Genomic DNA, 21,554 nt, shown 5'->3' on the forward strand with positions numbered 1-21,554 from the left:
TGTGAGGCAGGGGTGAAGGGGAGAGAATCCCACTCAGGGATCTAGGAAGCTGCAGGACTCCAGGGGGTTTTGTGTGCTGGTGCCCCAGGGTGTAGGGGATGGAGGAGTCCTAGGCTGTTCCAGTTGGAGGGGCAGAGGGTCTAGAGGGCAACCACGGGAGCATATAGTGTAGACCAAGTCTGGTGACTTCATGCGTGGCTGGGCAGAGAGGCTGCCCAGGGGACTGCAGCTAAGCAGGCTGGGATTCAGAGCCCTTGGGCCATCCGTGACGACACTGAACAAGATGCTCTGGCCCAGCCAAGTGGTTCAGTCTTAAGTGACCAAGAGGCCAGTGTGGGGAAACTGAGGCAGTGGCCCAGTTGTAGGGACTTCATCAACCCAAGGGTGAGGCGACGCTATAATGACAAGTAGGAATAAGTCCCCACTGGGACAAAGGGACCTACTGGTGTGGGGGGCTGCAGAAGTGGCAACAGGCCTTGGAGGGGCAGAGCCTAGAGGTGGTGGCCTGCAGGGCTCTGGCCCCAAGGCTGAGGAAGCAGAGGCTGACCCGACTCCCTTTGGGTTTCCAGATGGGTCAAGTGAGAAATCAGCTGAAGAGGACGCCACGCAGTCACCCCGTGGGGTGGTGAGTGCACAGCTTTAGGGACAGGGTGGGGAGAGGAGGGGAGGGGGCTGGTATCCAGGGCCTAGATCTCCTTGCTCTGGAGCAGGCAATACCAGTTGTGGTCCTCATTTCTCATCTGTGCCCTGGGTCAGCTCCATTAGCCGCCACCAGGTTCCAGGCCCTCTCCTTAGACTTCCATCCCGGCTCCCACCGTGGGCTGATGAGTCAGGAGGGGTCTGGGAAAAAACACCACACAGGGCAGGAGCAGGCCCCAAGCTTCCCGATTTCCCTCCTGGAAAATTCTGACGCTGTTCCGTCCAGAGCCTGTGTCTGTCCTTATTCAGGCCACCTCTGGGCAGCATGTCCCCCAGGGGAGTGGCCTCTGACTTGGGCCAACCTTCCCCATCTAGCTCCTGAGGTACCAGTTCTTTGTCTGGGGCTACCTCACTGTTGCTGGCTCCATCTTGACCCCTCTCGATCTTGGTCTAGAGTTAAGATGAGCTAACCTGCCCAGCGCTCTCTGGTCAGAGAGAAAGAGGTGGGAGAATGGGCTCACACACTGACTCACGTCCCTGTCTGCCACCTGTGCTATGTCTATGATGTGAATAGCTCCACCTGCTCTTTCATCCTGGGTCACCTGGACCCTGGGGGACTCGAAGGGGGGAGGGGGTTCCCCTTCCCAGAGACTCCCCGGGGGTCTGAACGAATGAGCTCTCCCTTCTCCCCTGCCAGCTCATCCCCACTTCCCAGGCTGGGCTTTGTATAGCGGGTCCTGGGCCACGGGACTTGACCATGTCATCCCCCTTCCTCCCCATCCTCTCCCCAGGAGGCAGCTAAGTGAAACCCACCAGACTTAGTTCCAGGCCCCGAGCAGCTACTTACTGACTTGCTGGATGCTGTGGGCAAGTCACCAATTAGGGGGCTGGGCTCTTCAATTCCTTTCTGCCTCTATTCTACTTGACAAGCATTTCCTGGGTGCCTCCTGTGTGCCAGGGCCTGTGCTGGGGCCTGGGACACAGTTTCCACTCTAGGAGCTCTTGTGGGCTCAGTGCAGCCATCAGAGGACTGACTCAGAGACTGTACAGTCAGAAAGGGGCTGCAGAAGAAGGCATGTGAGTGACTCAGGGTCAGTGACGGGGTGGTAAGCTCTGCCCCTTGCCCCCAGCCCACTTGCTCCTCTCCCACGGCCTGGAGCTCCCAATCCCCAATCTCTGGACTGGAGAGTCCCTGCCCTGTTAGGCTGCCTTCACACACACACACCCTTTGTTCTCACTGCCAGCCCTCCCAAGACCTGATCTGGAGGGGTGGGGTCTCGGGATGTTGGATTCCAGGGACTCAGGAAAGGAGGCTCCCAAGACCCATCACCTCCAGACAGGGCCTGCTCTCAGTCCTCCTGCCTGTGGGATTCCAGGGCCTGGTGGGATCTTCAGAGGCCCATCCCCTGTCCTATCACCTAAATCTTCTTGGACAAAGAAGAATTTCCTGACTCTCATCCCCACTACGTTCTCACCTTCCATTTCTTACATATTAAGTTCTCCAGGTCCCTGATCACTTATGTCTCCCAGATCAAGACCTCAGCACCCTTGCCCATCTCAGCCCCAAGGCTCTGGCTCTGCCAGCCTGAGAAGGGCTCAGTGGAGGCTGGATTTCCAAACCACTATCCTCTGAGAGTTTTCAAAGGCCCATTGCCTGGGAACACCTTCGACCCCATCCAGATCTTCTTTCTACCCAGAGCCTATGTCCTGTCTTCCCTGGGCCGTCAGGCTCAGTCACTCGAGCCATCCTCAGGCCTCTCACCGCAGCCTCTGTCTGGCTGCTCCTGCACTGGCAGTGGCCTGTCGGTGAGCTGCATCCTTCCTGCCCTTTGCAGAGACATTCCCAGGATCCGTGTTCAGGGGACGGTGGGAGAAAGAGAGACCCGAGCACCCCAAGCCCCACTGGCCCCAGCGCCCCCCTGGGCTTCCTCCCTCGCCACTTCCGACCGAAGGAGGCAGGCAGCACGACAGTCAAGATTGTTCTGAAGGAGAAACATAAGAAAGGTGGGAACTGGAGCCTCTGCCCACCCCTGAGGTGGGAAAGGGGGGCCCTGACTGCTCCCACTTCGATCCCTGCACCTCCACTGAGCGGTTCCCCAATCTCAACTTGGCCATGAGCTTGTAGACCCCTAGAACGTCAGGTCTAAACCCCCATTTGATAGATGAGGACACAGGTTCAGAGTATTGAGTCAGAGACAGAACCAGTCCTGGAACCAGGACTACGGGCCATACAACAATATTTTTTTTAGCATCTGCCATGTCTTTGCTGGGAATTGAGGGACACAGAACAGAGAGATGAAAATGGTCCCTGTCCTCCAGGAGCACATAGACTAGTAGGGGAGACAGACATGTACATTAATTATTATAAGATAAGGAAGTGGTGAGGGAAAGTTTCTGATGAAGGAAGGAGGAAGCAGAGCTGGGCTGCAGGATGATGGTTGGGATGGATCAGGGAAGGAGGCTAAGGGGACAACTGTGGCAGCAGAGGGGGAGGAAAGAGGCCTCACTGCAGGGCACCCTCATTGGTGGAGCGGGAGGGGCTGCAGAGGCATCCGTCCAGCCCCTCTCTGTACAGATGGGACACTGAGGCTGAGAAGGGAGAAGGGACCTGACAGAGCTCACATGGCCAGGAAGTGACAGCACTTGATCACAGGTCTCCTACTGTCAGGCCATCCCTCCCCGTGCCCCACTGGAGGTGCCTGTGAACAGCAGGACTCTCCATCTTCGGCAAGAACTTACTGGCCCATCTCGGCCCTGAGTGCTGAGATGGGGGATGTCAGGGACAGAGGCCTGGTTTACTCCCTGGCCTCCACTTTGCAGGCAGTGTGGCTGGGCCAGGCTGGCGGAGCAGGGGCGCCCCAAGGACCTACTCCCAGCCGTTACTGGACTCTGACCCGAGTCCGAGGCACTGACCCTCCTCCCCTCCTGCCCTCCCAGCCTGCGTGCATGGCGGGAAGACGTACTCCCACGGGGAGGTGTGGCACCCAGCCTTCCGCTCCTTCGGACCCCTGCCCTGCATCCTGTGCACCTGTCAGGACGGCCGCCAGGACTGCCAGCGGGTGACCTGCCCCACTGAGTACCCCTGCCGTCAGCCCAAGAAAGTGGCTGGGAAGTGCTGCAAGATTTGTCCAGGTACAAAGAGAGCCTGGGGGCAGGGAGGGCACTGGCCAGAGTGAGTCATGGGTCTCTGTCCCCAGAGCACAGACACTTGGAACATCTCTGACATGGATGGGGCACGGACTCAGAGCCAGGGGACGTAGGGGTTATTACATGCACAGAATGTTAGAAGCACAGCAGTGAAAAATGCCCAACTCATAAAATATTAGACTGATGGAACCATCTGCTGTTACAGATTCAGAGACTTTCAGACATACATAGAATCAAATAATGTCCTGGATTCTGTGAAGTCATAAAATATTAGGCTATTAGGACTTTTAAGAGGAATGGCCAACATTTATTGAGCACTTACCATGTGCCGGGGTAGGTATTTTGGCTGAATTCATGTAATCCTCACCAAAATGGACAAGGCAGGCATCTTTATCTCCATTTTACAGAATGAGAAGATAAATACCTTGTCCCAGGTCCCAAAGCTGTAAGTGACAGAGCTGGGATATGAACCCTGTCTGTCTTATTCCAAAGACAATTCCCTCTTTTAATTTACTTATTTATTTATTTTGGCCGTGCAGCGCGGCTTGCAGGATCTTAGTTCCCTGACCAGGGATCGGATCCCGGGCCCACAGCAGTGAAAGCGCCGAGTCCTAACCACTGGACCGCCAGGGAATTCCCACAAAGACAATGCTCTTGACCACTGCTGTCTTCCTTCAATCCTCATCAACATATGGGAAAACTGAGACCCAGAGAAGGGAAGGGAACTTCCTAAGTCACACAGCAAAAGAGCAGTGGAGCTGGGACTGGAACTCCTTCTAGAACCTGTCCCGTATCACACTCATCATCATCATTACTGCCATCGTCACCTCAATCCCTCCCAAACCTTTCATTCTATGTGTGTTCAGTGTGAGCCTGTGCTGGGTGGTATGAGTGACTCAGAAGACTTGGAGAACATGATTCCTGCCCTTCACCCTGTGGGTTTATTTTAGAGAGAAAACATACCCAAGTGAAACAATTACAAGGCAATGCAAGGCAGTGTGGGATTAAGGGCCTGAGGGAGAGGCATAAGCAAGAAGGGTTTTAGAAGCTACGGGTGGGAGGAAATGGTGCGCTGAGCTGTTCCAGGTGGGCTGCCTGGAAGAGGTGGAAGGTGAGCTGGGCCCTGAAGGGTGAGAAGTTTCCTGACATGCTAATCAATGGGAGGTGAATGGGGGAGAGGCCCCCTCTCTCTTCCCCAGAGACCTCCTTCTCTTCCCAGGGGCACCAGAACTTTCCCAAGGACCCTATTGACCCTGAGGGGGATGTCAGACCAGTGGCCCCTCTTCCTGGGCTACCAGGGGTGGGGAAACAGAGTGTTCACAAGCTCCCTGTCTCTCCCAGAGGACAAGGCAGACCCTGACCACAGTGAGATCAGTGCCACCAAGTGTCCGAAGGTGCCGGGCCGGGTCCTCGTCCACACGTCAGTATCCCCAAGTCCGGACAACCTGCGTCGCTTTGCCCTCGAGCGTGAGGCTTCTGATCAGGTGGAGATCTATCTCTGGAAGCTGGTAAAAGGTGAGCAGTGGCCCACTCCCCCTCTGGCCTGTCCCCCTTCCTTTGCTCCAGACCCGCCAAGGGTGTTAAGGGAGTTTTGTTGATCAAGTGCCTCTGGCCCAGGAAGACCTGCCTTGGGCCACCTTCCAGCTTTGAGTCCCAGATTCCGAGATAGAGGGAGACTGATTCTATCTGACAATTCTGATAAGCTCACCCACTCTGAAATGCCAGGGCCTTGAAGTGCTCCCTCTCCTGGGGGAAAGGGGTTTTTACACTTTGTGAGGAGCCAGGACAGAGTAATGCCTACCCTGATAAAACAAAGAGCTGTCTATTGGTAGACTTTCAGCAGACTGGGAGGAGAGATCTTTTCAGGCAGGAGGGCCCTCACAGCATCCTCAAATCCTCAAGGCTAGTCTCATTCAGCCTTTTCTATAAGGTGGATTCTATCCCTCCAAGGTAAGTCGACATCAGAATATGTTTCTCATTCTGTGAGAAACTCACCCTGTTCATCAGGCTGCTCCTATCACCAACTGAAGGTCAAGAGTTTTCATTGATAAGGGAATTGCCGGGAGTTCAGTTTTGGGGCTCTTCTTGTAAAACATAAATCCCCTGGATAGAGTAAAACAAATTAAACCCTTTAACTGGGAATTAGCTCTAAGGTCAATTTACTGATGTGTTTGGCTGGCAGTGGGGAGGTGGGGGAGATGGGGGTTGGTGAAAGGGGATGATAATAAGAATGATGACAATGATAATAACAACCAATGTGTGAAGCACTTTGGAGTTTACAAAGTGCTTTCACGTTCATTATCATTTGATCCTCAACGATCCTGAGAGTTAGGTATTATTATCCCCATTTTACAGATGAGGAAACTGAGGCTCAGAGAGGTGAAGTACCTGGCCCAAGGCCACACAGCCAGTAAGTGGAGGACGGGAGCTAGAGCCCAGGTCTTGTGACGTCAGATGCGGCTCTTTCCCTGCTCTACTCTGCCCCCTGTCGTAGGAGGAATGGACGAAGAAAGCGGAGCTGTTCAGCCTGGAGAAGAGAAGACTCAGGGGGACAGGACCGCTGGCTTCATGGCTCTGAAGGACTGCCCCAGGCAGAGGGAGCAGTTGTGTTCTCAGTGACCACAAGGGTCAGAACAACAAGCAGGGGCTTTGGAATCAGACAGACCTGGGTTTGAATCCCGGCTCTGCCATTTCTTAGCTGTGTGGCCTTGGGCAATCACTTGACCTCTCTGGGCCTCAGATTTCTCTTCTGTTAATGGGGGAGAAGGGGTTTTGGAGGATTAAATGAAAGAATATAGGTACCACCCCTGACCTATAGTAAGTGCTAAAAATGTCAGCCTCCTTCTTATCCCGCCTCATCAGTTGGTTAGAATTGCAGAGAGGCAGGTTTCAGTTAATGAGAGGAAGCACCTTCTCAACCATAAAGCCTTCCTGCAGTGGAAGGGAGGAAGCAAGTTCCATTCACGCAAGTGTGCAAGCAAGGGCTGGGTGGGGATTTGGCCACTGGCTGAGGAGTAAGTTCAATAACCTTCATGATTGTTTTGAGCCTTGAGATTCCATCTTTCCCTGGACAGGTGGGGCTGCATGTTTATGCTGGGCCTCCTCCCACCCCTCTGTGACCAAAGAGAGTAACAGGCCCAGGCTCTGTCCTCAGGACCTCATGGCTCTGTGCCCTGGGTGCAGGAAGAGCTCCCTGGGAGCTGAGCTGGTCAGGGAAGGCTTTGTGGAGGATGGGCCTGAGCTGGACAGGATTTAGAAAGGCAAGAGGGGCACACTACAGGCAGGCCGACAGTGACAGCCTCAAACTCTGGTGCCAGAGCCCATGTTTACATGCCTGGTGCTCTGTGATTGGTATTTAGCAGGTACTATATATAATGTGCTTCAATTCACCCATATATAAGAAAGCTGAAGGGTATGTATTAATGCCCCATTTTGCAGATAAGAAAACTGAGTCTGAGAGGTAAAATGACTTGCTCAAAACCACACGGTTTAAACAGTAAAGCAAAGATTCAAACCCAGGTCTTACTGTCCCCAGTGCCGCCTCCACAAAGGTGACCTTATGCTTTTAGGGAAGGGCCTAAGGAAGGCCCAGGATGGCAGAGAAGGAGGCATGATAGCTCAAGGCAAAATCTCATTACCAGGCGGCCCAGCAAAAAGGAACAAGGTGGGGAGGACTCTTCAACTTCACCATGCCAGGCCCTGCCATCCTGTCACTAGCAAACCTTCCCCCACCCCCGCCCCGCTATCTCCTGAGCCTCTGGGTGCCTGAAATGCCCCATCAGCCTCCTTGTCTGTTACCTCCCTGTCCCAGACTGTGAAAGTCAAAACAAACTCTCCCAAGGTCTGATCGTCAGTGGGAAATCTTTCCTGTTTCCTCACCCAGACAAGTGGAAACAGCAGGCCTTGGGGGCCAGGAGAGGAAGAGGGCAATTGGCCTGGACGCAAAGTGAGCAGGTGAATGCTGAAAGCTGAGCTGAGGCCACACCACAGTGGGACCAGCCCCAGGCCCATAGTCTGAGCAGAGTTGGCGTAGGGTTAAAGGGCTTTTTAGAGTCTAGAATTTCACAGTAGAAGGGACCTCAGGGGTCTCAATTCCTCCCCCCCACCCCAGGAAGGAAGTCCCCCTGCAGCCTCCCTGATGGTCTCTAGCCCCTGACTGCACACACCCCCTCCCCACCTCCAGACAGGTCGTTCACTTGCCATTCTGGGCATGGCTCTACCCAGAGAGGGTTCTTCACACTAAGCTAAGCCTGTCCTATCTCTTGGAACTCGCCCACCACTGCCACCTCTGCCCAGGACACACAGAGCCCAGCCACTCTCAGGCCTGGCACGCCCTTCAAAGAGCAAGAGGCACAACCATGACCCTCAGGCAAGCTCTTGATTCCAGGCCCAAGGTCTCATGCTTTCAATCATGCTTTATAGGCAACAGCGTGGGGACCTGCCCTCATCCCCGTTACCTCTCCAATTTGTGTTTGGGGGTTTGTGCAGTGGCAGGACTGGAGCACCAGGACCTGTCCCCATCTCATGCTTGTGATGTGGCCTGGGCCTTTGGAGCAAGTCTCTCCCGTATTCTGGTCCTTGGCATCTGGACTGGGGGGCCTGAAGACAGCGCTGGGCATTCCCAGCTTCCTGGGCCTCAGTCCCAGGACCAGTGCTGTCTCTTCCCCTCGGTGGGATCCCACTTGGATTCCCATAAGCAAGGCCAGTTCTTGGTTTTCTTGAGGGCGGTGCTGGCCTAGCAGAGGTCTTGCTGTCACATCTGTTCTTTCTGGCCACAGACCCCGGTGGTAACAGCCGGCACGACATCAGAGCCCATGTGCTCAGGGCCTCAGCGCCATGTGTGGTGCCTGTGCTCCCCAGGGGATGCAAACATCAGGAGATCCAGCTAATACCTCATTCCCCCTCAGGGCCTGGCCTACACAGGGTACACATATATTTGCTTATCCATCCATCCATGGATTCATTCATTCATTCATTCAGCATGCCTAATGTGGGCCAGGTGCGGGGAACCCAAGAGGAACACCCTCCCCGAGTTCCCAGTCTGGTAAGGGAGGCAAGAGCAGACACAATGATAGCACATTAGCAATAGGAACAATCACAAACAGAAGCCAAGAGCTGTGGGTAACCCAAGGAGGAAATTATAACTATTTGGGGGAAGAGGGAGAATCGAGGAAGACTTCCCAGGTGAGGCTGGGAGGATGAGTAGGAGTTCACCTGTGGCAATTGGAGAAGGTGTTTCAGCAGAGGGGGCAGCATATGTAAAGGCTTGGCCCCCTCAGGGACCTCAAGTAGCTGATTAGGACTGGAGCACAGGCAAGGCCACTCAGAGGGATGGGGTAAACTGAGCCTTGAGCTGAAAGGGAGACTACAACCCTGACACCTGTAGTGCTTGGGTGTCTGAAGCAAATCACCTATTGATTTTTATCATACGTTCTATGTCCAGAAAAAAGCTTGACCAGGCCCTACAGGCCTGGAAGCTTTTCTTCCTTCTTTCCTCCCTCCCTCCTGCCTTTCCCCTCTCTGCATTGTGGACAGGTGAGTGGTGTGAGAGCAGGAAGGTGACGGTGACAGGAGCAGGGTCACAGAAGGGGAATGACGGGGTAACATGCATATTTTCCAATGACCACAGCCAGGATCATAGATTAGAGGCGGGGTTAAAGGGGTCAGAAGTCTAGTGCAGTGACCCAGGCAAGGCATGATGGGGCCTGAATGGGAAGGGTGACAGTGGGGATGGGAGAACAGATTCAAAATATTTAGGGAATTTAGTCCACAGGATTTGGTGTCTGGTCAGAAAGGGGGAGGGGAGGGAGGTGACGGGGTCTGTCCCAGGTCTAAGTCACCCTGTTTCACTGACCACACACCCTGCCTTTCCTGCTCACGCCCTTGTCTCTGCCCTCAGGAATCTTCCACTTGATTCAGATCAAGAAAGTCAGGAAGCAAGACTTCCAGAAAGAGGCACAGAACTTCCGGTTGCTCACTGGCACCCACAAAGGTGGGACCCTGGGCTGAGGACTGGGGCCTGGGAAGAGAGCCGGGCTAGAAGCTGGGGCCTCCTGGGGAGTTCCAGGCTGCTGGTGCTGGGAGGAGGGCGGCTGTCAGCCACAGACGTCAGTTCCCGGCACAGGAATCCAGTGGGCGTCTGGGCCAGAGATTTCCCAACTCAGACGCTCTCGGGAGCTTGGGAGCGGGAAGGTAAAGCAGAGCCAGCTGGATTTGGTCTTGGGGGTGAGGGAGACAGGGCTGTCAGAGGTGGGGCTCTGAGCCCCTAAATCCTGGTGCTGCTTAGCGTCTCTCCACTGGAGCCTTTCCCACTGAAACCTTCTAACCACGTTCCTTCTGATGCCCTTAAGTTGCTCTACACTCCCCTGAGCAAGATGGACCCAGGTGGGTCTTCAGGTGGGGGAGAGGAAGTCACAGATGGGAGGGTCACCAACAGGAGTCAGGGTACCAGCCCGGCCCACACATGTTGGTTGTTTGAAGGCAGGGTCATGTGTCAGAACCCTTTGGGATTTGGGGTGTGATGGGGTCCGCACCTCCCTCCTCCCTGTGGGCTCCAAACCCAGGCTACACAGTCCTCGTTGTCCTAAGTTTGCCCCACCCCAGTCACCCTGTCTCTGTTGTGCACATGCATGCACACACACACACAACACACATACACACCCCTGCACATACACATACAGCACACACCCCTACACACACACACGACTCTTCCTCTTTTCTCCATGCAGGTCACTGGAACGTCTTCCTAGCCCAGACCCCGGAGCTGAAGGTCACGGCCAGTCCAGACAAAGTGACCAGGACCTTATAGCAAAGACCTGAACAGTTGCAGATGTGAGCTTTATTATTTTTGTTGTTATATATTAATAAATAAGAAGTTGCATTACCCCTCAACCCTGCCTGCTGAGTCCATATCCAGTCTCCACGTGTTCTCACAGTGACTGCAGGCAGGCAGTCACTGTGAGAACTGTGGTTATCCCCATTTCACAGGGCTGGAAACTGAGGCAGAAGGGGCAGAGACTGGCCCGTGTCCTCACGGTGAGTTGTTATGAGAGCCAGGGCTAGTTCCCCCAGCCTTCTGATGCAGACCCTTGTCTGCCATCGTGGCCTCTCCCCTGCTCTGTGCTGCTTCTGTGCCCAGCCCCCAACTACGGCGCCTCCTGCTTTTGTGGGCCGTCCCCCTCCCATAGCTCTTTGGCAGTGAGCCTAGGAAGGGGGACTGACTGGAGTTAGCCAGCGGAGGGGGGTGCATGGAGCCTCAAAGTGCTTTCCCAGCAGATATTCCAGGGATCCTTACAATTGTCAGCTACACTTTACAGTGAGGATGCCGAGTTTAGGGAGGAGCAGTAATCTGCCTGAAGCCACAGAGCAGGGTGGTAGCAGATTTGGAATTGGATGCCCGGTCTCTTGCTCCAAGCTAGCACTCGTCCCCGTTCCACCGTGACCAATGTTATAAACCCAAATATTCTCACCTCAGAGGATTTCCAAGACTTGGCAGTCAGATTGCCAACCCTGGCACCACGGTCTGGGAAGAAAGCCTAACAGTTACAATTAAAGACAACATCAGTAATTTATCCTGCCCGCGTGTACAATTCCTTGCCATTTCAAAGATGTTTTAATGCCCATGATTCTACTTAAGGTGAACTAGTATAGGAATTACCCCCGTTTTAGAGAGGAGAAAACAGAGGTTCAGGATCGGCCACTGTCTTCCCCAAAGCCTCACAGTGATGAGTGGTGAAGCCAGAACCGGAATTCAGACCTACTGACTCCTAGACCTGTGCTCTCATCCCACGGCCATGCCCACTCCCACCCCAAGCCTGATTGGAAGCCGTGGAGAGACAGTGTCAAGTGGGCTTTTGGTTGGATTCTGCCACCTGCAGCCACTTAGAGGGCTCTGCTCCAAGCCCTGGTCTTGTACCTGGGCGTCTGAGGTCTGGGAAGTCGTCTAAGCAGCCTCCCAATGCTGCCCTTACTGAGCAGGGATGGGTATCACCCTCCCCAAACTCCCTCTGCCAGCTCCCAGGGGGCCTGGTTTGAGAGGCTGGGGTTTGAGGAACATGGTTGGAATCTCCCCCTCATCCTCTGAGTCAAAAGACATCCAGCTCCTCCCAGCCTCTGCCTGTCCCTCCTGGAGAAGACTCGTCATTCTGGCCTTGTTTGCGCACCACGTGGGGTTAACTTGGAAGTCCAGGCATGGCTTCTGAGCCTCCTGAATTTAAAGCATAGGAGCCAGCCATTCACACCATGAACTGGTCATCCTTCAACCTAGCTCAGATGTCTCCTGCTCAGTGGGGCTTTTCCTGCCACACCACCCCCACCCCTGCTCCTGCACAGGGTCGCCTCCCCTCGGCTGGAGAATGGGGTTGAAGGCAAGGCTCTGTAATCAGAGGCATCTCCGGGGCCTCAGGACAGGAATGACTTCCCTGTATACTTTTCGTGGTGTTGCAGGCCAACTGCCTTCCTGGTTTCTCTGATGGACTTATCTGAAGCCTGTGATGTTCACCCCAGATCTTTCCCACCATGGGAGCATGTTCAGCCCATCAGCACCTCCGGACTTTGGTCCAGACTTTTCTGAGTGTATCAACATAAGGCTTGCCTTGGGAATCTCTAAGCAGCTCTCCCAGGGCTTTACATCACTCTGAGTTGTCTTCTCCTTCCCTGTATTCATTCATAAAACACTTTCTGATCTACACTGGCCTAGGCCTTGTGCTAGATGACTGACACAGTGTAAGGAACCAATATGGCCCTGCCTGTCCCTAGGGAGCCAGAATCTTGAGCAGGAGATGAGGCCTCACAACACCATGAGTACAAGGGCTGTGACAGCAGGGCTGTGGGGACCACAGCCCCTGCCCAGATGGAGGACACTTCAGCTAGCTCTGAGGGATGAGCAGGAGTTAGAAGAAAAGGTGGAGGCAGGGAGAGGCGGGTGGGACAGTGGTACAGGAAGAGACAGCTTCATGGAAGACGAAAAACAGCATCTTACAAGGAGAACCACAAACAGCTCACTGTTGCTGGATAATAAAATGTGAGGCAAAGAGCAGAGGGAGGTGAGGCTGAATGCCCAGCCGAGAAGCTTTGGCATCATCCTGAGGGCAGCAGAGAGCCCTGGAAGGGTTTCAGTGCTTTGGTCAGATTTGTGGTTTAGAAAGCTGGCCCTGCCTGCTGGGTGAAGCACGGTGTGGAGGAGAGAGGCGGAGACCAGGTAGGGGGCTGCTGTGGGATCCGTGGAAGGGATGACAACGCCTGGGCAGGAGAGAGGCGACGGGGATGGGAGAGAAGGCAGAGCTGAGGAAGAGGGGGGAGTCCGGGTGCAGCTGGTGCCTCACGTGGTGACTGAGGGGAGAACCCAGGAGTTTCAGCTGAGCTGAGTCTCAGGAGAGAACCCCAGCCCTTTGGGTATATTATGGTCTGGAGAGGAGGCTGGGCCAGAGACAAGGATTTGGGAGCTGTTGGCCTGCAGGTGGTAACTAACGCCAGGAGATGGGAGACATTGGCCTGCAGAGTGAAAAGAGAAGGGTCATTAGGACAGAGCCCCGGGGCATCAGCAAAGGAACTGCATGGAGGCGAGAGACAAGCCAGGAGAGTGCACGGCTGAGAGTCCAATAGGTGAAACCTGGAAAGGGTCCTCAGCGGGGAAAGGGGGCTTCTGGTGACCGTGGCCGTGGGCAATGTGAGGGGAGCTGGGAGGCAGGAGCAGGTTGTGGAGGGCTGAGGCGGTGTCTGGGAGGTGAGGAAACAGACGAGCCTTTGAAGAACTTGGGTGGTAAAGGAGAGGAGAGAGGCAGGGCAGTGGATGGCAGTGAACATGAGATGGAAGAAGGGGGTTTTTCAGGCAGGAGAGATTTAAGCAAGTCTTGCTGATGAGGAGACCTCACAGGAGAGGGAAAAGTAGAAGAAATAGGAGTGAGGATGGAGGAAGGGAAGATTTAGGGACAAGTTAAAATCCATTCTTCCTCAGCCACTAACTCGTTGCATAACCCTGGCTGGTCTCCCCATGAGTGTGACGGGGGAGAGGGATGGTCTCCTGGGGCTGTGGTGACCTGGGGCTGGTGGTCTCCTGGGGCTGTCCAGCTCTATCCCTGATGGGGCTCTCTGAGACTGCAGCAGGGAGTCCTGTGGGATCCACTATCTTGGTGGCCAGGCTGGGCTCTGGATGAAGTAGGGACATCCCCTCCCACATGCACGGTCAAGTCCGTTGTCTCATCTAATCCCCGGAACAACCCAATGAGGTGGGGCGTGTCAACCACATTATGGAGATGAGGAAACTAAGGCTCAGGGAGAGGAAGTGACCTAATTAAGATCACACATTAGTAAATGGAAGGCTTGGATTCCAGCTGAGGTCTGGGATTCTGCACCCTGATGGATCCCAGAGCACTGGAGGGGCCAGGTCCTGGGCTGGAGCAGGTGCAGGCTCTGCTCCACTCAACCTTCCCAGGTAGCTTCCTGGCCTCTAAACTTGATCATCCTATTATGAGGCCAAGCCCGGCCTCCAGGTTTCCTGGAGAGGCTCCCTCCTCCTCCTCCTCCTCCTCCAGCAGCTGTGAAGCCACCTCCCCCTGTCCCCCAACAAACCCTGGGCTCTGGGAAATGGCAGTATTTCTGAGAAACAGGACATGGCCTGTGGTTTGGGACTGGCCTGGGGGTGAAGGAAGGCCTGGGGCCCCACCAGGCACAATGGCATCTCTCTCCAAGGCAGGCCCGGCCACCCTCCTTCCCTTCATCCTGGTCCCTGGAAGACACCCACTGCCTGCCTTCTTCACCCACAGGGTCAGTTCGTGGAAGATGAACAGGAAGCGCCTTAGGAGGTTGGCTGAAGTTGGGAGGGGCTGGGGGGTGTGGGTTTCTGTGCACAGGGGTTATCTCAGACCTTCTATAATGGGAGTTAGGACCTGGATCTCTGGTCCCCAGCTCAAGGCTGTTTGAATGACCACATGACACCTAATGTCTCTCCCCACCTTCATCCATCCCTGGCACAAAACAGAGCCCACATAACTTGCCCAAAGTCAAACAGCAATGAAGAGTTGGAGCTGTGACTGGAACCTGCAGGGTCTGGCCCCAAAGTCTGCCCTCTCCCTCTGCCCCATGATGTCCGGGATGAGGATGAGATCTGTCTTCTCGCCAGCTCCCCTGCCACCAGCCTCTCCTCTCCACGCTTTCCCCTTCCTAGCAAGTCTTACCTATCAAACCAGAATGATCTTTTAAAAATACAAATCTTACCCTGTCTCCCCTCCATTAAGCCCCTCCTTCAATGGCTTCCCTCTGCCCTCAGAATAGCACTGAAACTTCCTCTCCTGGCCCTTCAGGATCTGACTCCTGCTGCCTCTTCAGCCCTAATTCCCCCACTTTTTCTCCCAGCTGCATCCCAGGGTCCGGTTTGCTGCCCCACCTGATCAAGTTGGGATGGGTGTGGGCTCTAGGAACACCTGGATCACAGGATCCGACACCATCAGGATGTTCTCTCTCTGTTGCCCCCTGCCTATCAGCAATTTCTTTCCAACCAGCTCTTTCAAGAAGCAGATATACCGTGCACTGCTCAGCATCCTGATAGCTCTCAATTAGATAAGATACAAAGGTTCTTCCCTTCCAATTCCAATAGAGAGATTCTCGGGGAGAACTTGGATTGGTCCATCTTGGGTGATCAGGAAGGAGGTATTAGAATCATATGATTGGACTGGGGGAGCAGTCCCCCAAATAAAGGGTCACAAAAGGAATCCCTGTTCCCAGGCTGCCACTGCTACACCTTCAGACCATTTCTTAAGCCAGTGTCCTCTCTTCCACACCTTAAACATGCTGTTCCCACTTTCTAGAATGCTTTTCCCTGTTTTCTGCCTATAGTGGTCCAGCTTAGACTTTAAGCCCTCCTCAGAATAGCCCTCCCTGGTTCCCTCTGCTGCCCCAGTATTGCACACTCTTCTGTAATTGAATTCATCCTTTTGTACTGCAGTGATGTTCCCGAGCCTTTCGCCCACTGGTCAGTAAGCTTCTTGAGCCAGAGACCACATGGTGGTTATCTTTGTATTCCCAGCCCCTAGCATAGCCCTAATAATACGTACTTATTGAAGAAGGAAAGGAGAGAAGGAAGGGAAATAATGACGATGAAGACAATGGTGGTACAACGTGGTTGACTGCTGACCTATAGTAGGTGCTCAATAAATGCTGAGCCCTCGAATAATCGCCACTACCATTTTCACCACCATCACCACCAGTGCCACCACCATTATTGCCACCTCCATCACCAGGAATACCCCTCTCATTTGCAGGGTCCAGCCAGGAATACAAATAGAGCCTATTTATCACATCCTAAATATTTAAAAGCTATAAATCAAACGAACAAACCATTAAATAAATATGTTCTATCTTCCTACCTTGACAAACATATTCTCTTCATGACCTGGAAGGCCAAGTTCAAATTTTAAAATTTCTGACTTCTCTGAATTCTTTGCCAGAGCATGGAAGCACAGGAAGACCAACCCCCTGGCTTCTAGCTCCTCGTCCAACTCTCTTCTCATTCCAGCTCTGTCCTGAACTATGAGGAGCCTCATACACACATAGACTAGGTGGAGATACCCTAGTCTACATGTCTTTGGTGGTTTTAAAACATGTCTAGAAATGTTTTTATACTCCTCTCATTGAGAGGTGTGGCCCATGTGCCCTCCCCTTAAGTCTGGGTGGGCTGTGACTCATTTGTAACCCAATAGATTATGCTGGGTGACTTCCAAGGCTAGGCCAGAAAAGGCAATGCAGCTGCTTCTCTGTTTACTAAGATACTTGCTCCAAATAAGAAATCCAAGTGCTCTGAGGCTGCCATACTGTGAGGAAGCCCAGAGCACATGGGGAGCCTATACATGGATGCTCCAGTCAACAGCCACAACTGGCCTCCCAGCCAACTACCAGCATCAACCATCAGATATACAGATAAAGACCCCTCCAGATGATTCTAGCCCCCAGTTACTGAGTCTCCCCAGCTGATGCCCCAGACATTATGGAGCAGAGACACACCATTCCCATTGTGCCCTGTCTAAGTTCCTGACTCACAGAATTCATAAGCATTAAAAAATAGTTATTTTACAAATAATTCTTAAGTTTGTATTGAAACACAAAATACCCCAAATAGCCAAAACAAGTTTGAGAAAGAAGAACAAAGCTAGAGGGCTTCCCTGGTGGCGCAGTGGTTGAGAATCTGCCTGCCAATGCAGGGGACACGGGTTCGAGCCCTGATCTGGGAAGATCCCACATGCCACGGAGCAACTGGGCCCGTGAGCCACAATTACTGAGCCTGCGCGTCTGGAGCCTGTGCTCCGCAACAAGAGAGGCCGCGATGGTGAGAGGCCCACGCACCACGATGAAGAGTGGTCCCCACTTGCCACAACTAGAGAAAGCCCTCGCACAGAAACGAAGACTCAACACAGTCATAAATAAAGAAAGAAAGAAAGAAAGAAAGAAAGAACGTGAATTTCTTAAAAAAAAAAAAAAAGCAAACTGGGCTATTCATTTCAGTAACAGTCAAGTGGTCTTAGTTTGCATTCAATTTCCAATCAGTTTCTCAATCTATTTCAAAAAAAAAAAAAAGAACAAAGCTAGAGGTATCATGCTTCCTAATTTCAGGCTATACTATAAAGCTACAGTAATCAAAACAGTATGGTACTGGCACAAAAACAGACACATAGATCAATGGAACAGAATAGCCCCAAAATGAACCCACACTTATATGGGCAATTAACCTACAACAAAGGAGGCAAGAATATACAATGGGGAAAAGACATCAGCTGGGAAAGCTGGACAGCTACATGCAAAAGAATCAAACTGGACTACTTTTTCACACCATATGCAAAAATAAACTAAAAATGGATTAAAGACTTAAGTGTAAGACCTAAAATCATAAAACTCCTAGAAAACATAGGCAGTACGCTCTATGACATCGGTCTTAGCAGTATTTTTTTGGATATGTCTCCTCAGGCAAGGAAAACAAAAGCAAAAATAAACATATGGGACTACGTCAAACTAAAAAGCTTTGGCAGAGCAAAGGAATTTATCAACAAAATGAAATAGCAGCATAAGTGAATGGAAGAAGATATTTGCAAATGATACATCTGATAAGGGGTTAACACCCAAAATATACAAAGAACTCATACAACTCAACATCAAAAAAAGAAACAACCCAATTAAAAAATGGGCAGAGGATCTGAATAGTCATCTTTTCCAAAGAAGATATACATATGGCCAGCAGACACATGAAAAGATGCTCAGCATCACTAATCATGAGGGAAATGCAAATCAAGACCAGAATAAGATATCACCTCACAACTGTCAGAATGGTTATTATCAAAAAGACAACAAACAATAAGTGTTGGCAAGGATGTGGAGAAAATGAACCCTTGTGCACTGTTGGTGGGATTGTAAATTGGTGCAGTCACTATACAAAACATTATGGCGTTTCCTCAAAAAATTAAAACTAGACCTACCATATGAACCACCAATTCCACTTCTAGGTATTATATTTATCCAAAGAAACAAAAATACTAATTTAAAAAGATATATGTACACCAATGCAGCATTATTTATAATAGCCAAGATATAGAAGCAGCCTAAGTGTCCATCAACATATGAATGGATAAAGATGTGATATATATATATAGATAGATAGATAGATAGGAATATTTCTCAGCCATGAAAAAGAATGAAATCTTGCCATTTCTGACAACATGAATGGACTTAGAAGGTATTATGCTAAGTGAAATAAGTCAGAGAAAGATAAATACCACATGATCTCATTTATATGCAGATTCTAAAAAAACAAACAAAACAAAAACAGACTCATAGATACAGGGACCAAATGGGTCCAGAAGGGAGGGAAGTGGGTGGTGGGCAAAACAGGTTTAGAGGATTAAGAGGTACAAACCTCTAGTTATATCATAAATGATATTTATTTATTATGTAATATACAGCATAAGGAATACAGTCCAAATATTGTAATAATTTTATATGAGGACAGACGGTTACTAGACTTATCATGGTAAGCATTTCATAATGTATGCAAATGTCAAATCATTATGTAGTATACCTGAAACTAACATAATATTATACATCAACTATATTTCAATAAAAGATATTTAAAATTCCCTCCCAAAATAGTTGTTTTAAGCTAAGTTTTGGAGTAATCTGTTATGTAGCAATAATAACTAGAAAAATGTCCAAGTTTCATCCAAACCCTCCCCCCCTCCCCAGGCAAACTACCCCTCAGGCTTAGAGAACAGACCTAGGGAAGAGGACTGCACAGTCCTGGAAGCGGACTCAGGCTGTTTGGGCAGAGAATACCAGGGCCCTGGGTTCCCTGGTCTAAAGTCGGGGTGGGGGGGCACACATCCTTTTGATCCCACAGATTCCTTGTGCTATATGGGTAGGGGTGCAGCTGAAAGAGGGTCAGACTGGGGCCCTCTAGAGGGTGTGGCCCAGGATGGGGTTCCCCCTTGCCTGGGCCTAAGGGTTGTCCTGCCCTCCACCATCACCACCACCACTATCACCACCCATTACTACCAGCACCGGTGATGCAATGGTCCTCTGTGTCCCAATGTACCCTCAAAGAGATCCCAGTCTGGTGAGGGAGAAAGACATAAACATGACAATTGAGAGTGACAAGCACTCTGATAGAAGAAAGCACGGTGGGGGGGGGGGGCGGGTGCTGTGAGAGACCATGGTGATGAGGAGAGGGGTTTCAGAGAAAGCATCCTGGAAGAGGGGATACCTAAGTAGAGACTTTAAGGAAGCAGCCAGAGAAAGTGGGGAAATCACATTCCAGTCCCAGGAAACAGCATGTTCAGAGGCCTGGAGACAAGTAAGAGTGGTACATTCAGGGAGTGCAAGCAGACCAGCCTGGCAAGACGGTTGGGCTGGGCAGTGGAGGCAGGTGGTACAGGCAGCAGAGAGTGGCGGCAACAGCCTCTAGAGAAAAGCCAGGAGAGGTAGGCAGAGGCCAGCTCTTCCAGGGCCCTCAGAACAGGAATGGTGCTCAGGGAGGATACCCTCACATGGCTGTCAATGCTGGCACCTATTCTGATTGCCCAGAGCCTATTCCAAATCAGTAATAATTCTGAATATCACCCCTTTTTTCTTTTTTTTTTTTTTTGCCTGGAAGTGTTTTCAGCAAGGAGGTGACTCAATCAGATTTGTGTTTTACAAAAATCTCTCAGGCTTCTGTGGGAGAAAAAGCCTTGGAGGTAGCCAAGAATGGAAGCAAAGCCATCCATGAGTAATTTGTCTCAACTATCATGAGAGAGATGATGGCAGTAAGGACTAGGGTGTGACAATAGAGATGGAGAGAAGTCGACGGGGTTCAGCACCATTTAGAGGGTAGAATCAAGGGAAGCAAAGGTGAGTGAGACATGGCCTCTACCTTCAGTGAGCTCACAGTGAAGCAGAGAAGAAATGGTGTGAACATACATAGCAATTAAAATCAGCTCATTTCTGGGGATTTCCCTGGCGGTCCAGTGGTTAAGACTCCATGCTTCCACTGCAGGGGGCACGGATTCGATCCCTGGTGGGGGAACTAAAATCTCGCATGCCATGCAGTGCAGCAAAAAAGGAAAAAAATCAGCTCATTTCATCTTCACTATAAATATCAGAGGCAAGTACCAAAATTACTCTTTTGCAAATGAGGAAAAGTGATGTTCTATGGCAGATACTGTTGGTTGCCCACCTAGTAGCCATTCCCCAACCTCCTCTTTGCTAACAGAACCCCATCTGGATAGGTGCTCAGCATCTGGAGTGAACCATGACTGACTTAAGTCAGCTTTGGCAACCCAACACCCCTCTGCCAGTTACTGGTCTAGGGCTGAGCCCATTGAGCCCATGACCCCATTTCTGGTGGGGTGGGGGGGTGGGGGGAGATTTTTCTCTGCATAGTAGAGAGTCACATGAGGAGAAAGCCTTTTTGCTGATGCCCTCCCTTTGCTTCCTGCTTCAAATGCTATCGTTTAAGGACATGAGACATGGAGCTGCAGCAGCCATCTTGTGACCATGAGGCCAAGGATTATGGAAGCCAGCAATGCTAAAGAAGGCTGTAGAGAACAGAATCCTCAATGACACCGATGACCCACACTGAGACAATCTGGGGATCACCTACATTTTTTTTTGTTGTTAAGAAAACAACATATATCCTCATAGTTTAGGCCGCTGTAGCAGTACTGCCAATGACCCTTTAATATTTTCATAGATGCTGGCTTCCAATGTGCTTTCACTCCCAACAGCCAGCATCGGCTTCTCCTTGTCCGAAGACCGCCCGCAGGCTGCTGGAGCCCACTTTGCCTGTGAGTGTGGGAATTTACACCCCCACCCACTCAAAGGTGCCCCTTAACCAATGATGGAATAGTATGGAGGTGTCAGTCCTCCAGCTGCCTTGCACTGATCTGTACAGCTCTGACGAGTGATCTGTACTATCCCCAGAGCTCCTTTGCAAGATGGAGCCAAAATTCCCCCTTGGGGGACTTGGCTTGATATAATACTTGCCCTCCTGGCCCCACTTCTATACTTCCCTACTACTGGTTTGTCTTGGAAATAGTTCCTAATACATCGCTTTCATATGACTCCTTGTTTCAAGTTCTGCTTCTAGGAATTCCAACCTAAGAGAGTGACCACTGGTCAGGTTTCTGTACTTGCAGCCTAAAGCATCCTAACAGACATAACCCAGCAAGGTGAAGGTCTCCTAGCAAGTTTGCTCAAGTCTAGGTTTCCTGCTTGCAAATTCTACTTTTTTAATGCACTAATTAATAAGCTGA

The 21,554-nt window shown here is 51.5% G+C and overlaps 1 protein-coding gene across 2 annotated transcripts in view; it reads left to right on the plus strand.

Annotated features, from left to right (window-relative positions):
• Positions 1–10,617, plus strand: part of CHRDL2 (chordin like 2) — a 31,812-nt gene extending 21,195 nt beyond the window's left edge. Inside the window, exons 6-12 of one of the 2 annotated variants that reach the window (XM_059929461.1) lie at positions 570–625; positions 2,475–2,643; positions 3,577–3,771; positions 5,128–5,301; positions 6,142–6,196; positions 9,686–9,778; positions 10,515–10,617. In XM_059929461.1, coding sequence (XP_059785444.1) covers positions 570–625; positions 2,475–2,643; positions 3,577–3,771; positions 5,128–5,301; positions 6,142–6,196; positions 9,686–9,778; positions 10,515–10,605 — 833 coding nt within the window. In that variant the 3' untranslated portion in view covers positions 10,606–10,617. The remainder of the gene's footprint in view (positions 1–569; positions 626–2,474; positions 2,644–3,576; positions 3,772–5,127; positions 5,302–6,141; positions 6,197–9,685; positions 9,779–10,514) is intronic. The other variant, XM_059929462.1, reaches the window with a different exon arrangement.
• Positions 10,618–21,554: the final 10,937 nt, after the last annotated feature.

The sequence above is a fragment of the Balaenoptera ricei genome, chromosome 8 (genome assembly GCF_028023285.1).
Source record: "Balaenoptera ricei isolate mBalRic1 chromosome 8, mBalRic1.hap2, whole genome shotgun sequence".
Classification (NCBI taxonomy): domain Eukaryota; kingdom Metazoa; phylum Chordata; class Mammalia; order Artiodactyla; family Balaenopteridae; genus Balaenoptera; species Balaenoptera ricei.